Source organism: Argentina silus (assembly GCF_951799395.1).
Source record: "Argentina silus genome assembly, chromosome: 10".
In the NCBI taxonomy this organism is placed as follows: Eukaryota; Metazoa; Chordata; class Actinopteri; order Argentiniformes; family Argentinidae; genus Argentina; species Argentina silus.
The window spans coordinates 8,929,457-8,946,330 of record NC_139664.1 but is presented as its reverse complement, the minus strand read 5'-3'; the positions used below and the strand labels follow the sequence as shown (position 1 = coordinate 8,946,330).

The window sequence follows — 16,874 nt, the reverse complement described above, 5'->3', positions numbered from 1 at the left end:
GTAATTGGTGGGCATATTTTTACAAGCAGGCCTATGACTTTAAATCAAAAGCATCACAATAAACTATTTGCTAGTTTGGTGTGAAAATGACAGTGTAAAAATAAAAAAAAATAGGAATAGACAGGCATATAGCCTGCCTATGCAGCCTAAAACTGTTCACAATATCGGTTTGAAGTAGGGTAAAGATATTTCGGGCCGGAAACAAAACGCGGATGTATGTGTGTCAGCCAAGTGCTCTCATGTGCCTATACGTCATTTCTGATCCTCCCTCTCCGTTATTCTCTCACTCCTCCCTCTCACCTCTTTCGCAGTCCGTTCTTCAAATGCAGCAGTCGGGCTGACCCACGCCTATCCCCCGGCCAGCAACCGCGCTGTTACCCCCTCATCCCACGGGAGAGAAAGAGAATTGGTGGGGACAATAAACTATCTGGTAGTTTAGACCTATTCAGGACAAGGGAAGTGACAGAGTAGAGCAGCCCGTCTTGCCGTGCCGTCTATCTTCCCCCACCTACTATTTTTTTTTATTTTTTTTTTAATTTCTGTTCCTTAAAAAAAACTTTTGACTGTATGGAAAGATGCGGATAAGTGGCGGAAGCAGTCAGGCCGGACCCTAAACTCAAACACAGACACACCGGGGCCGTTACGAGGACAGCAACCAGACATTCGGTGGACGTATTCTCCAGTGGGACTGGCGGATTTATTCTCTGACTAGGCGAACTTTGTGAACATTACATTATACCACCGTCTGCGCGCTCAGAGAAGTGTTGCTCTAAGTGTCCTACGCAGCCTGGACCTGCGAAAGGGAATTGTGACCAAAGTAAGTACCGTTATATCATTGACATCAGCCATGACGTGAAGGCTGCTGGTGATCAAAACAGAATAACAGTTTATCCCGCTTAAACTAAGTTTACTATCCACGGTCTGTGTGTGTGTGTGTGTGTGTGTGTGTGTGTACGAAACACTCTCCCTTTCCTGTAGTGACCTAGACCTATACAGTATGAAGAGTTGCTTATTCACTTAGTTTGGACACGCGTCATTACGCAGGTCACATAGGCCAATACCTTTATCCATAGATAACCCATGGCAAATGTAATGACCAAGATCACATCATGATTGCTCTATGTAGGATCCAATAGACTACTCCCATTGTTAACTTGGAGATACTATCTATCATATAATGTTTTCAGTTTCACTGAAATAGCCTATCCAATAAAATATGCCAGCTGAGCTGATCCACTTCGTGCTGTTACAAAATGTTATATAGCTTTATTGATTTTACTTGATTTGAATAGGCAGCCAGGTGAGTGCAGGCCAGGTGATTCCACCACGACTCAAAAGTGTTCCGTTGTAGGCTAACCGGAGAGGGAAACCTGAGGACACCAGCTATGGACTGTCGGTGTAGACCATGTGCAAACTTAAGTCTACAGATACGAAGGTCATGCCTCAAAACAAGATTTGTTTTACAATATCCCTTTCAGCTGTGTGCACGGTTGCTATCACGCGAACCCATAAACTCGCAATAACTAGGCTGCCTACATCAGCCTTTGACGGTTCAAAGAGTGCGAATCTTACTTTTAATGGTTCCCCTGTAGGCGATACAAACTATTATTAAGACGCCTCCCGCCTAGATGTTGCTTCTCGATATCCGTAGGCTACATTTTTATTTTATATCAACAAGAGGCCATCCGACATGGTCATGAAAAACCGGTATGTTACCTCCCTCCTCCCTGACTGTCCCCTCCCCTCCCCCTCCCCCTGCACTCATTTTAGGCCCAATGCTTTTCCGCTACTTTCGGCCCTGAAAAGCCGAATTCTTACGAACTCTGACGAACATGCTCGGAAAAGTTCAGCGCTTTTGCCAGTCTCTGGCTCTTGTAGAACATGTAACCAATAACCATGTAGCCTAACTGTTGTGAATCAATACACAATGTATACACATTGCTTGTACTGGCAGGTAATTGATTATATATTTGCATCCAATTTCAGTCAAGTGGGTTTATGCTAGCTTTAAACATACAGGAGGCCAATACAAAATCTTGCTGAGCAGAAACAAACTGAAAATGTAGCTGCCAATTAAACACTGAATGAAATCCAATCAAAGCCTGAAGGAGTCTGAAGGATTAATTATTGACTGGTATTGATCCGATTTAGCTTGATTTGCATTTCCTCCCTGAGCAGGCAAAACCCACCTCATCATGTAAACAGGTACTCCTCCCTTTCCCTCCCCCTTTCTCTGCCTCTCTTGTTGTAACAATTAATGATTACATTAATTACCAGGAATATGGCTTCATAGTATCTTGACACAGAGTAATCAGGCCCTCTGTCCTCATGGAATGCAATGTGTGTTGATATCAGTTATGCAATCAGGGGATAAAAACTAATTCTCAATGGAAATAATAGGCTTACAGTAAATCCAATCGGTATCACATTTGTGTTTATTCTTACTGTTGGATCAGTGTCTAGAATGAAGACCATAGGTTAGTGGGTTCCCAACCAATCTTATAGGATGATCAGAACAGCAGATACATCTGGAGGAATTGACCCTGGCTCTCTTCTGATCTGGACCTAAAGTTGAAGGTTCTGTGGGATAGATCATCCACACACAGTCAGCAGCAACGGAAGAGCATTCAGGGTGCAGTCAGATCGTGCTAAAATAGCTATACAGTGCAGTTTATGGCATAGCCTATCTGTTCTGCACTTTAATTTCCCTGACAGTGCTCTTTTATAGGGTCATTCTTACTTTCAAACAGAATATTGAGGTTAAAGATGTCTCAAGCATGACATTCATTAAAGTTAATTTGCAGTCATAGGTCATAGTTGTAACCTTGACTGTGTGTGTGTGTGTGTGTGTGTGTGTGTGTGTGTGTGTGTGTGTGTGTGTGTGTGCGCGCACGCGTGCACGTGTGTGTGTGTGTGAGGGTGTGTGTGTGTGTGTGTGTGTCTCGTGCATGCTCTGCTGATCTGGCTGGGTGATTAGGGGCCTCTCCTGAATAGTGAGGATACAAAGGGCATTAGTCACACACTATGTAGTTCAGAAGCATGAAATCCAAGGTTAATAGTTTAACTAGAATATATTGAGGCCTGCACCTAGTTTAATTGCACCAAGTTTAATTTCATTTAATTGAAAACTTATTAATGAACTCATATATGAACTCATATATCAAGTAATGCCAGGGCTCTCTTGTGAAAGAGATGTAACCTCAATGAGACTTAGAAGGATAGATAAAGTAACATGATAAAACAAATTCAGAATACAGTATGTTTCCTGTCAATGTAGTGAGCAGTCCTCTGTAATTGTCTATATTCTTGGCAGTGTGTCCTTTAGCAGAGCCCAGAGGCACTGACAGCTCAGCTCAGCTCTCTCTCTCTCTCTCCCTCTCTCTCTTTCCATCTATCTCTCTCTCTGTCTCTCTCTCTTTCTTTCTCCATCTCCCTCCCCCTTTCTCTCTCTCTCCCTCTCTTTCTCCCTCTCTCTCTCCCTCTCTCTCTCCCTCCTTCTCTCTCCATCTCTCTCTCGCTCCATCTCTGTGGAATATTCAGAGGAATAGTGGAGTGACTCAGTGGGAGTGACTCAGTGGACCACTGCAGTACACTGGCCTGCTCCCGCTCCTCACAGTGTGCCAGCGGATAGATGTTGTGTGTTATTATGACTCATCCTGGACGGTTCCCTCTGATGGCCGACCAGCACAGCACTATGCTTGCGCCGACTTACGCTTGTCTTATAAACACTGTCTCGTCGGTCGTGTACTTGATGACTTGGAAATTCCAGAGGATGTTATTCATCTGAGGATGCCTTGAGAATGAGAGCACATACTCCCCCCCAGTGTGGTTGACCAATGTTAACATTCTCAGCCTATTTAGTACCAGGCACTAACGTGGTCTCACTAGGGTCTTCCTCCTTTGAGGTCTGCTTAGGTGAAATTGACAAGAGATGAAATCCGTGTAGGCTAACAAAGTGAATACTGTAACTCGTTAACTAACGAAGGACAATAATGGTCAGCAATGTCCTGTGGATGAGGAGTTTAAACTGTGTTATACTCACCACATCCTTTCATTGTTTAATGTCTATTAAATCGCTGTCAGGGCTGAGAGAGCTAGAGAGAGGGGAGAGAGAGAGGGGAGAGAGAGAGGGGAGAGAGAGAGGGCTTCCACTCTCCCATTCCCAGCCAGAGGTATCCTCTGTCCTTATTGGCTCAGCAAAATGGCCAGAGTCCGGTCACATGATCCTGTCAGCCAATGAGATGGGGAGTTGGGGCTGCTGTGAGTAAAAGTGCTGTAGCATGCTGGATCCTCTGGCTGACCTGAAAAAGTGTCTCTTTAACAGCCGGACACACACACACACACACACACACACACACACACACACACACACACGCCCTGAAATCCATGAACATCCCTGCACACACAGACACAAGACTACTACTATTTGATTGTGAACCACCGTGATGATGCGTACAGTATGTGTGTGTGTGTGTGTGTGTGCGTGCGTGTGTGTGTGTGTGTGCGTGCGTGCGTGCGTGCGTAGGCACAAGGCTCGTCTAAGGTTTATGACCAGTGGTCGTTATGATGAGCCGTTATTACACAGGGAAGTCAGGATTTGTTATTTCTCTGTTCTGAGTCTGCTTTGATGGCCTTTGGACTGTCTTTCTGTTTGTGTAGTTGGTAAATATTCCTCCCTGTGTCTGTGGTAGTCTGTTACTGGTTACAGTGCTTTTGCTCTCTCTCACTGTCACACTGACACACACACACACACACACACACACACACACACACACATACAGGGAGCAGTCATAATGTAAATAATAGTTATAACTGTCATAACCATTCAGTTCTAACTTTTAATATTTAAATAGCCTATGCCTGTCTGAGGTTGCCCCTCCCCTCTGATTGTTGCCTCCGAAATACATCTTACAAAGGTCATTGTTGAAGGGAGGATAATATCAGTGTTTTAGCAATACCAATATTATGTTCCAAACCTCGTGTGATGCTCATTTTACCGGAGTATACAGTGATGTAGCATGCTGGATCCTCTGGCTGACCAGAATAAGTAACTCTTCAACATCTGGACAGATACACACACACACACACACACACACACACCTAAACCGGTTTACTAAGCCTCCTACTTTTTTAAATATATATATATTTTTATTCAGAATTTTACGTACAAAACATTTACCAATAACCCACAAATCCCTTCCTCCACCCCAGTCCCCTCCCATCCAACCACCCGACCCCCCCAGTCCCCTCCTATCCAACCACCAGCCCCTCAAACCACCCACCCCAGACCCCTCCAACTCTCACCACACCCATCCACCCAAACCACCCATCGGCCCTCCCGACAGTAATCTTAAAGAAGCGTCCTACTTTAATGTACAGTAAATCTGCATGCATTTTGTTTTGATCCTCAGGATTATTGCCCCAGGTCTCCTATTGGTTAAGGTTAGGATTTAGAGGGGGGTCAGCTGATCCTAGATCTGCTCTGCTCCTTATGACAGAGAGCATAATGTTTTTAGAACTTCTTTTGTGTTTGTGACCCATTGTAAACTCTTGGGATTCTTGGATTGGACCCACCAATGTCACAATGCCAAAACCACTTAGCACAAATGTGCTGTGACCCAATATTTGGGAAACCCTGATTTAGACATTGAAATGTGACCTGTCAAGGTTATATCTCTTTTTTTTTTGTTTCTCCTTGTTTTTTTTTTTTGTTTCTCCTTGTTTTTCAGTTTTTATTGGACAGAGACAGTAGAAAAAGACAGGAAGTAAGGAGGAGAGGGTATGTCAGCAGGGCATGGGCCGGATTCGAGCTGTAGGCCATGGTGCTAGACCACTGGACCACCCCAGGCCACAGTCAAGGCTATATCTCTGTTCCTCAAAGGGGTGGAAGCAATAAATATAGCAGAAATTCATGATTCCCACTTTCCATTTGTGTCAGAGCAGCGAAGGAGTAGAGGCGTGTGCAGCAGATGAGAAGAAGTCACTCCAAACCACCGGCCTCCTCTGTGGCTCTGTCGTAACAGGAAACAGGTCATGGTGACTAACCTGACGTGGTGTGGAAATAACACATAAAACGGCAGAATAACTGGCCTGTGACAGCGTGTGTGTGTGTGTGTGTGTGTGTGTGTGTGTGTGTGTGTGTGTGTGTGTGTGCACGTGTGTGAGACAGAGGTGTATAATCTTGGGATGTCTGTTTCAAGTGTACTTAAGTGTTATAACTGATTGCAGCCATACAGAGTAACTTGTGTACTAGCTAACTTCTGTAACCAGGCATAGATACCTGATTCCATTTCAGCCCCATGTCCCCTCCTTTAGTCCTTAACCATTTGGAGTTCCAGGCATAGACTTGCTCCTACTGTAAAAGTCCTTCTCCTATATGAGGTCGCTGTGTGTATAATGTCTGTATTGGCCTGTATTGGCTTGTAATATGTGTGTTTAATTCCAGCTGCATAGTTGAGAGCGAGCCAGGCTGGGTCTGGGAGGAACATTACATACACACATCGGCGGTAGGCCTCTCTCTGCTCTCTGCTTCTGACAGCTGGAGGAAGCAAGACAGTGAGCAAGACAGAGTCCATCTGGGGGAGGAAGAGGGTGGAGTTAGGATGGGGTGAGGGATAGGGGGCTGGAGCAGGGTACTAGGCAGCGGGGAGAGAGGCGGGGGCAGTTGGGTGGGGAGGATGTGGGGATGTGTGGGTGGAGTGGGAGCCAGGGTTGTGTGGGGTGAACACTTAGCAGACATGTATGAATCATGGTTAAAAACTCCAGATGCTAAATCCCCCTAAGCATGCCCCTCCCCTCCCCTCCCCTCCCTCCGCCCTCCCCCTTTCTGAGCCACTCCCTAATCTTACTACCAGAGAGTCTTCTAGTCTATGTTTATAGAGACAAATCTCCTGTTTCTCTCCAAACCATTAAACATTCTCTGTTTGAGGTGTTGGGAGGTGACTCATGTTAGACTGATGCTAGTCATGGTGAATGAATGAAGAAAATAAAGATTTGTTCTGTTTGTATTACAATCTGTCGTTCCTCAGTGGGCCTCCCAAGAACCTTGTATGTTGTGGTGCATTCGAAGAAATCTACACGCCTCAATCCTACAGGCCTCAATCCCAAATGAATGGGAAAGATGATCGGCACCATCTAATTAAGATCGGCACCATCTAATCCCTTTGAAATATATGGTTTCAATCTGTCCCATTTAAGGCTGCAGATGTCTCAAATATCAGAACCTGCATAACGTTTCTTGACATTTTACGAGCAGATTTTGGGCTGAACCATCCCTTGAACATATGGGAACACTCTTCCCCCCTCCCTGCCCAGTATATGTACATCAGACTGTAATCACACAAGGGACGTCATGTCATTAACCCCTTGCTGTCCTGTCTTGCAGGATGCTGTGGGGGCTGAGTGAGTGGTTCTGGCGGGAGGAGCTGTGGTTTCCACCGGGGATGGGCTGGGCCGACCTGGAGGACAGAGATGGCAGAGTCTACGCCAAGGCCAGTGACCTCTGGGTGGCGCTACCTATCGCCCTCGTCTTCCTCGTGGTCCGACAGGTTTTCGAGAGGTCAGTTTGTCTTTCTGTCTGCCTGTTCCCCTCATCCACCTCTCTCTCCATCCACCTCTCCCTCCATCCACCTCTCCCTCATCCACCTCTCCCTTCATCCACCTCTCCCTCCATCCACCTCTCCCTCCATCCACCTCTCCCTCATCCACCTCTCCCTTCATCCACCTCTCCCTCCATCCACCTCTCCCTCCATCCACCTCTCCCTCATCCACCTCTCCCTTCATCCTCCTACGCTTGTGCGTATTCCTTGCTCCGCCTTATCTCATTGCCAGTGCCTCCCTCTGCCCTTCCCTAATCTTTTTCTCTCGCTCTCGTCATTTATCTCTTCATCTCTCTTCCTGGTCTCTGCACCAACTTGTCTGTCTGTTTCACTGACCTCGTCTACACTCAAATCCGACTTCTGCTCTAATACAAATGCAACAAGCCTAGACACTCAAAAGTTGCATTGTGCAGATACAATGGGAGACCGTTAATACCAGGTGTGGACGCGTGTACTGGGATCGGATTGTCTGTCTGTCTGTCTGTCTGTCTGTCTGTGTCTGTCTGTCTGTCTGTCTGTGTCTGTCTGTTTGTCTGTCTGTCTGCCTGTCTATCTGTCTGTCTGTGTGTCTGTCTGTCTGTGTCTCTGTCTGTGTGTCTGTCTGTGTCTCTATGTCCGTCTGTCTGTCTGTGTCTCTATGTCTGTCTGTCTGTTTATCTGTTTATCTGTCTGTCTGTCTGTCTGTTTGTCTGCCCATCCGTTCATCTGTCCCTTTTCTCTGTCTGTTTGTTATGCTGTTTTCCTCATTGATCCACCTACAGTATCCCTTCTTACCTCCCTCCATTCCTCTGATCATCTGCCTACTCATGTCTCTTTCTACCCCTTTCCTCTCCCTTATGTCTCCTCACTCTTGCTCCATCCTTTTCTCTCTCTCTCTCTCCCTCTCCCTCCCTCTCTCCCGGTCATCTCCTCCTCTCCTTGTCTCTAATAAGATTATTTTACCTCAGCCTGTAATTTCATCTCTGGCTGTTTTCTCTGAGTCACTCTCATCATATCTCTTGCTTCCTCTCTTCTTCCCCCCTGTACCCATATTCCCAAACCTTAAAGGTGCATACTGTTACTACTGTAATTTGCAAACAAGTGCAGCAGCAGAACTAAAATAAAAGTTACAGAATGAAATTGTGTGATTATGTTGTGTGTTAGCTAGAAAACACCTCTAGCACCGGCAGCCTCGCTGTGTCGCTCTTTCTCTCTCTCCTTTTCACGTAATCTCTCCATGCTGTCATACCATCTCATCCCTCTCTCCCACTCCCATCTCATCCTTCTCTCCCTCCATCCCGTTTGTCTCTGTAGGACAGTGGCCACTCCACTTGCTGCTTTCCTCGGGGTGAAAGAGAAAGTGCGACTCAGAGCGTCACACAACCCCACACTGGAGTCCTACTACTGTAAAACAACCAAGAACCCCACACAGGTAACACACTACACAACTACAACACAACTCTACACACCCTCACACTGGAGTCCAGTAGGCCTACACAACTTTAGTATACAATATATAGTGTAGTGTTGTATACAACTATAGTATACAACAATTACATTGCTTTACTGAACACTACACAATCCCACACTGGAGTCAGACTGATAAACTCTCTCTCCCTCCTCTCTCTGTACCTCTCCCACCCTTCCTCTCTGCCTCCTCTCCCCCCCTCCCCTCTCTTCCTCCCTGCCTCTTCTCCCCCCCCTCCCCTCTCTTTCTCTCTGTCTCTCTAATCACTTCTCTCTCTCAGAGTTCTATAGACAGTCTGTGTAAGCAGACAGGTTGTTCAGAGCGGCAGGTGCAGCGATGGTTCAGAAGACGCAGGAATCAGGACAGACCCAGTCTACTCAAGAAGTTCAGAGAAGCCAGGTATACACGAATACACACAGCTATATACTGTATAACTCTGACCCACTATACACACACACACACACACACACACACACACACACACACACACACACAAACACAAGCCATACCACAGGTTCACCAAACAACTACACGACCAATATCGCCCACACTAGTGAGCATATCGTTCCACCAGTGGGCAAATGTCTGAGGGTAAAAGTATGGCTCTATATTTATCACACACACACTCATTGTAATGCCAGGCCTTCACCCCTACCACTCTCCCTCGCCCGCTACCCATCCCAAGAGACACTAGCTCTGTCGCCAACATCTGATTATTTATATCTCTCTGTCTCAATGTTGGACTGTAACCAGAGCAGTGTTACACTAACACTGTGATCAGTAGATAAGACAGAGCCTTACATGTAAGCCAGGGCGAGTGAAGTCAGCACTTAGCAGGCAGGGTCTTTACTGTGTTATGTTTAGCATTATATTGATTGTATTATGTTAGTGCACTTATACGATAAATGTTTTCCAATAATATGACGACATACAGTATAGATAGCTGCTGAATCAGGAACGGGACATGATGACACATAGAAACACACACCATGATCCGCCATACACACATGAGGCGCCATACACACACTCGCACACAGACACACAATATATTGACCAGATCCCTCTGCAGTGTTCATGTCCCCAATTTTTTCCTCAGCTCTTTTCCTGTCCTGAATCAGTCTATTGTTTCTCTTCAGACAACAGCCTCACTGTCTCTCTCCTCTCTTTCTCCCACTGGTATATCCGTCTCTCCCACTCGACTTCCACTTCTGTCTCTCTCTCTCTCTTTCTCTCCTCTCTCTCTCTCTCTTTCCCATTCCCCTGCTGTATGGAGGATTTCCCTCCTCCTCTCTCATCTGTATAAGGGGCTGCTGTAGCAGAGGTCCAGTATGTAACCATGTTACAATATTTAACTGGGAGGCCACAGGACTGTTCTTGTTGTCAATGTTGGGAAGTTGGCACGGGATTGTGTGTGTGTGTGTGTGTGTGTGTGTGTGTGTGTGTGTGTGTGTGTGTGTGTGTGTGTGTGTGTGTGTGTGTGTGTGTGCGTCCTGATTTGACTTTCTCAGTGTAGGAGACCAGATTTGTCCAGGCAGTCAGTTCTGCAACATCCTGAACTGAACTGCAATCTTAACCTAATCTTAACCCATATCTTAACAATATGTGTGTGTTTTATTTACCCTGCTGAGAGTGTAAGTACAGTATGTGAATGATTTCCCTGTACAGTTTTGTAGAAAGTCTGTGTGTTCTCTTGCAGTTGGAGATTTACCTTTTACCTTCTTGCTTTCATTGCTGGCCTGGCTGCCCTCATTGACGTGAGTACCACAGTTTCCACCCCTCCATGTAAATTTCACTGCGTCTTCATTCGTCACCTGTTCCACCTGACAGCTCACCCATAGTTGGTTTTCATCCTAGTTCATCTATTAATGGGAGGACTGGACAGAGTGACAGTGATAGGGCAACAGCATGATATAGCCAAATGAGTACTGAAGGGGATATGGGGTAGAGTATTGGGTCTAGTTATAGTTATAAATCTTTTGAAAAGACTGATCGTTTTCAGGACTAAAAACCTTGTGTGCTACCCTGAAATCAATACTGCAAATAAAATGTTAATATTTAATTTATGTCATTGTCCTCCAATGCTACCTCTATCTTATCCTCCTCTCTCTCTCTCTCTCTCTCTCTCTCTCTCTCTCTCTCTCTCTCTCAGAAACCCTGGCTGTATGACTTGAAGGAGATGTGGGCTGGCTTTCCTGTGCTGGTGCGTCAAACGGATTATAGATTGTATTTACAGTTTAGTGCATGTGAGCACGTTTGGTTTTGAAACAATGAACTTTATGCTTTGTTTCATTTTGACATAATAAAGTGATCTTGAAATGTAATTTCTCTGTCCCTTCTCCCCCCTGTCGCTCTCCCTCCCCAAGACTCTTCTGCCCTCCCAGTATTGGTATTATATGATAGAGCTGGGTTTCTACGGTTCTCTCCTGTTCAGTGTGGCCACTGACGTCAAACGGAAAGTAAGTCTCCATTATGGATTTACCATTATCATGTCTTCATGAAGAATCATGTTTTCACTGGGATCATGTATGCAATAGTATCATGGTGTCAACAGGTGATTCACTGAAAAAAGTTGTATTTCAGATGACAGTCTTCATAGGGTTAATGTGGTAAGCCTGTTTCACAAACTTCACACCTGAGCACATAAACCACTGAGCAAATATAAGCAGATACTACTCTACTCTCCTTATTTTGAAATATAGTCAAAGGTTTCAACTGTGCTGGCTATGAGGTGCTACAGTCACTTACTTTAGCCACAGTTACTATCAGGTTTCCCCCTTGTCTTTAAACTCATATCACCTGCTTACATAACATATCACAGTGTAAAGTACTATTAGAGTAGAGGCCAACAGTACTATGACATGTGAGGAATTAGCCCCCTAGCTGCTAACCCATGACACTTTCCTCTAGATCGAAAGTATTTATCTTGCTAGAGTGGGAGGCCATAATGTCATATTGCTCCCACCCACCCACCCACCCAAACAGTCAGATCAGATAAGTGTCTAGGGAAGGCTAGATTTCAGACTGGACATTAGACTGTAGTGACACGTGTGTAAAGGGGAGACTCTGCACTGTCGGGGTCAGGTCAGCACAGTCAGACAGTCAGACAGGTACACATAATGTGTACCCAGTAAACAAACATTATGCACAGTGTGTGGACATACTCACATGCAAACAAACTTCCTTTCACAGACAAACTATACAGACTATACACACACACACACACACACACATTTATTTTATTTAACCTTTATTTATACAGGGGAAACACACTGACATCAAGGCCTCTTTTGCAGGTGCAGCCTGTCCACAATATTTACACAATAACAAAACAAAACATAAAACATTCAATACAGAAATAAATACAATCACGTCTTTCACCAAGGAGGTCCTCAACCACATATACACACACCTTTCTCTCTGTCTCTCTCTAACACATGCAGTAATATAGCAAAGGCAGAATCTTATCATATTACCAAGGTAATACATTTAATCTATCTTCACAAGTTTACTTTTTACCTCTCTCTCTCTCTCTCTCTCTCTCTCTCTCTCTCTCTCTCTCTCTCTCTCTCTGTCTCTCTCTCTGTCTCTCTCTCTCTCTCTCTCTCTCTCTCTCTCTCTGTCTCTCTCTAGGACTTTAAAGAGCAGATGATTCACCATGTGGCCACCATCCTTCTCCTCAGTTTTTCCTGGTGTGTCAACTACATCAGAGCCGGCACACTCATCATGCTGGTGCACGACTCCTCTGACTACTTCCTGGAGGTAGGCCTGCCCAGGAAACAGCGCTGACATCATATCAGTTCATAGAGGTCTTCCTCCTAGAAGAGTGTTTGGCTTTTGTTAAGCAAGAGCCTTATGTTGCAAATACAACTGACCGTTGATGCTTCAGGAGGTCAGTGTTTGGATTGTTCCCTACTATACTAAATGAGGTAGGAACAGATTAGGCACCAGGTGTATTAGAAGATGAAGATGTGTTCAAAGCAGGGAAATCCAGTCCAAGCCAAGAAGTTGAGAAAATGCTTATATTGGTGAAGTGATGATATGGAGAGATTTAACACTGCCACCTGATGATAATTATTTGGCATTACAACCTCTCTTTTCCTCTCCTTTCCTTTTCCTAGTCTGCGAAGATGTTTAACTACGCTGGGTGGAGGAATGCCTGTAACTATATCTTCATCCTCTTCGCTGCGGTCTTCATCGTGACTCGCCTTGTCATCTTCCCCTTCAGGTCAGTTTCTATCCACTCTCTTCAGGTCAGTTTCTATCCACTCTTTCTATCTCACTCTCTCTCTCTCTCTCTCTCTCTCTCTCACACACACACAGTAGAAAGTCCTAACATAAGCTTCATATGTTACTAAATATGAAATCACATCTTCTTAACTCTTTTGTGAGTTTATTTACTAGTCAATGTATAGGATGTTTGAGTCTGCTTCTCTCCCAGGTCACTTATGTCTCACTCTGCCCATCCCTCCCTCCTTCTCTCCTTCAGGATAATCTATTGTACATATGTGTATCCATTGGAAATCTACGAACCGTTCTTCGGGTACTACTTCCTCAATACGCTTATGATGGTGCTGCAGTGCCTCCATATCTTCTGGGCTATCCTCATCGTACGAATGGCTATCCGCTTCCTGACCATCAACGTACGTTCTCTCACACACACACACACACACACACACACACACACACACACACACACACAGGCAGTTTCTGCTGTGGTTGTGCTTTGTTACAGACCTCAGCTGACGAAGGCCAGGGCTCTGATTTTGGCCCTAGTCCAGTTTCAGTTTGGGGGATGAAAAACAGATTAACTGTTTCTAAACACATCCACCCCCCTCCGCCTCTCCCTCTCCCTCTCTCCCCCCCCCTCCCTTTCAGGAAAAAGTGGAGGATGAGAGAAGTGACAAAGAAGAGACTGATGATTCTGGCGAAGAGGAGGACGAGAAAAAAGAGGTGACGAAAAACGGGCCAGTGCAGAACGGTCATACAGCCCACAACAACAACCACAGCAAGATGGAGTGATGAAAACCAGTGCCAGAATGGAAGAGTATGTTAAGGACTCACATACATCCCTCACTCACAGGAGGGAGAGAGAGAGAGGATGAGGGAGGTAGAGAGGGAGAAGGAAAGTGGATAAGAGAGAGGGAAAGGCATTCCTTAAGTCTGAGAACTGCAGGTGTACTTGTGGACACCCTACACTGTATAAACACTGTCTCCTGGACACTGTCTAAAACACACACACACACACACAGATTTGGAAACACTACATGAACTGGAATGGACCTGTCACTATGGTTTCTAAGCCTACACACAAACACACACACACACACACAAGTAACTCAGCTAAGGAATAGCATTGGAGACGTCAGTTTGATGTCAGTCCCTCTAATGGTTTGCCCTCTTAAAGGGGCAATCTGTAATTGGTACATCAATTTTTTTAGTTTTAAATTAATGATATATAGCCATTGATTCTTAAAGAATATAACTTATACATGAGCTTAATTCAACTGTCTTACCCCATCAGAACCCAAAATATAAGATTGTTTTTCTTTGTTTGTAAACAATGCAATTTTGATCTCATGGTTTGGTGAGTCCTTGCATCCATAGCTGCTGAAATTATGAAATTAAGAGTGCTTACATTTCTCCAGCCCCATCCCTCAGCTGTTTACCAAAAAAGTGGTGGGGAGCCACAACAGCTTTGTTGTTGTTTGAATTACAGATTGTACCTTTAAAGTATCTAAAAGAAAATTATGAGTTTGAAGGGGAGGAAAGAGCATTCAGAATGGAGAAGAGGAGAGAGTGACGGAGAAGAGAAGGGGAGAGTGATGCTGCTTCTACTAGCTTTCCTTGCTGTACTTGTGTGCCTTACAGTGTAACACAAGACTTTTCTTTCAGTTCAGATCCCTTGCTTTTACTCTTCCTAATATAAGACTGTTAGTCCCTCGTGCCTTTGTGTCCTCTTCTCCACACCCTATGAAAGAAAGAAAGACAGAAAAGAGAGACATTGAGACCGAATCAGACACAGAGACCGGGCATTAATTTCCCCTGATTCTGTGATTCTATGCAATTACTGTATGTGTTTTGCTTTGCTCCTGTGATGGTGTTGACTGTGTATGTGTGTGTGATGCCTATTAGCATCTAAAACCAATGCAGTGGGACTGCAAGGTGCTCTCCCTCTCTGTCAGTGGACCGAGTGAGTCATCAGGGTTGGGATCAATTCCATGTCAATTCCATTGGTTCTGGCAATGAATTGAAATGTAACTTATGATTCAAAATATCCACATAAACTGCCAATTGAATTTCTCTATTGAATTTCTATTCACTCCTGAATTGGCTGGGGTTTGAATAGAGGCTTGTGCTGTATTTAGATTATAATGAGATTCTGATTATTTCTATGCGTTCTTCCTGTTAATGTGCCAGTGGTATCCTACACGCTCCTCTGACAATGGAAAGAAAATGCTCCAAAACCTTTTTTTTTTATCATTGTGCAAAACTGTACGTGCTTTAATGTATGTCCTCTGTCGGATGTTTGGTCGAGAGCGTTGAAATCTTACCAAGTGTTTTTTCTGCTATATTTTAATAGTTTTTGTTATAAATTGTAGTATTTTTAAATTAAAAGGTCCAAAACCACCAACAACATACCAGACAGTCAGGAACCCATATAGATCGTCAATTATTGTTTTACAATCTTTAAACTGTTTTCCAGCCTAGACCAGTTATGTCTCATTCCAGTTTGGTACGAAACATGATATAAACCAGAGATACATTCAACTCTGCAAATGTTTGCAACCCTGAGCGCTCATCAAAAATGGATTTTACCAGGGACATTGGTTAACAGGGGCTAACTACTATCTTAACACAAACACTTTCATAGTTTATTAAACCCAATGCAGAGTTGAACGCCAGTCTGGTGCAACCCAGCATAATCAAGTAGAATCCCAAACCACATTGATGATGTCGTCATGATGGATACCCATTCAAAACTCACAGCAGCTGGATTTGTCTGTCAGAATAGAAGATATCTTCTCAGGAGACTGGAATGGGTCAGATTAAATTTGGCCATGGTTATTTTAGGCCAGATTATAGGCCATACTAGCCTGAGTTTATCCTGGGTGAGATTTGAAGTGTTATTCTGTCTTTTAGAGTGATTTGTGGTATGATTCCTAGGAGAAACGGGTTCACAGTTATGTTTCATGTTTAATATTATTATTTCAGAAAAACAAAATATCTTGAGTATGAATTTTCTTTTTTTAACGACTCAATCACTCAGTTATCAGAAGTATGAGGAATACATGGAACAATGCAAATGTTGTATTTTTGTTGTTATGTCTGTACTATGTCTGTGTTGTTTTATGTTAAGTGCCTTATCTGTAATGTATGGGATGCTCTCAACTTTGTACCTTCTTTTGTTCCTTTCATCCTTATCCATCTCTTCTCTCTAAGGCGTTCCCTCCTCCTCTACTTCATGCTATGTCACCCACCTCTTTCACCTCTCTCTCTTCCATTCTAATCATACATCTTTTCTTTTTAAAGTTATCCTCCACTCACCACCTTTCACGCTCATCCCCATTCCATCCCCTGTTCTTTTTTACTAACCTTGACCAACCTCTTTTCTTCTCTTCCCACATCGCTACAGAAAAAAACAACAATGTCCTAATTACAGTGTTATTTTTTATTTTTGTGTGTTATGATGCTTAAGTATTATTATGAATAATAAAAACAATGATCATGAATCACGACCGCAACCCTGCATTCTCCAAAGTTTGTTTTTGTTTGTTTGCACATGTAGTGGAGGTAATTTGAAATCATGCTTTCGTAGTGAGACATGTAAA

The 16,874-nt window shown here is 44.2% G+C and overlaps 1 protein-coding gene across 1 annotated transcript; it reads left to right on the top strand.

Annotated features, from left to right (window-relative positions):
• Positions 1-555: 555 nt before the first annotated feature.
• cers2b (ceramide synthase 2b) lies at positions 556-16,779 on the top strand. Its single transcript, XM_083679377.1, has 11 exons — positions 556-817; positions 7,385-7,558; positions 8,892-9,009; positions 9,326-9,444; positions 10,742-10,799; positions 11,195-11,245; positions 11,409-11,501; positions 12,676-12,804; positions 13,164-13,270; positions 13,532-13,685; positions 13,921-16,779. Exons 2-11 carry the CDS (start codon positions 7,386-7,388, stop codon positions 14,062-14,064), a joined length of 1,146 nt encoding a protein of 381 aa, XP_083535503.1. The 5' UTR covers positions 556-817; position 7,385; the 3' UTR covers positions 14,065-16,779.
• The last annotated feature ends 95 nt before the right edge of the window (positions 16,780-16,874 follow it).

Excerpts from the sequence above, each read along its gene's own strand:
- cers2b (XM_083679377.1), top strand. The coding sequence starts at position 7,386 with ATGCTGTGGGGGCTGAGTGAGTGGTTCTGGCGGGAGGAGCTGTGGTTT. Across the intron at positions 10,800-11,194 it reads GCCTGGCTGCCCTCATTGAC|AAACCCTGGCTGTATGACTT; the intron begins GTGAGTACCACA and ends TCTCTCTCTCAG. Across the intron at positions 13,686-13,920 it reads TCCGCTTCCTGACCATCAAC|GAAAAAGTGGAGGATGAGAG; the intron begins GTACGTTCTCTC and ends CCTCCCTTTCAG.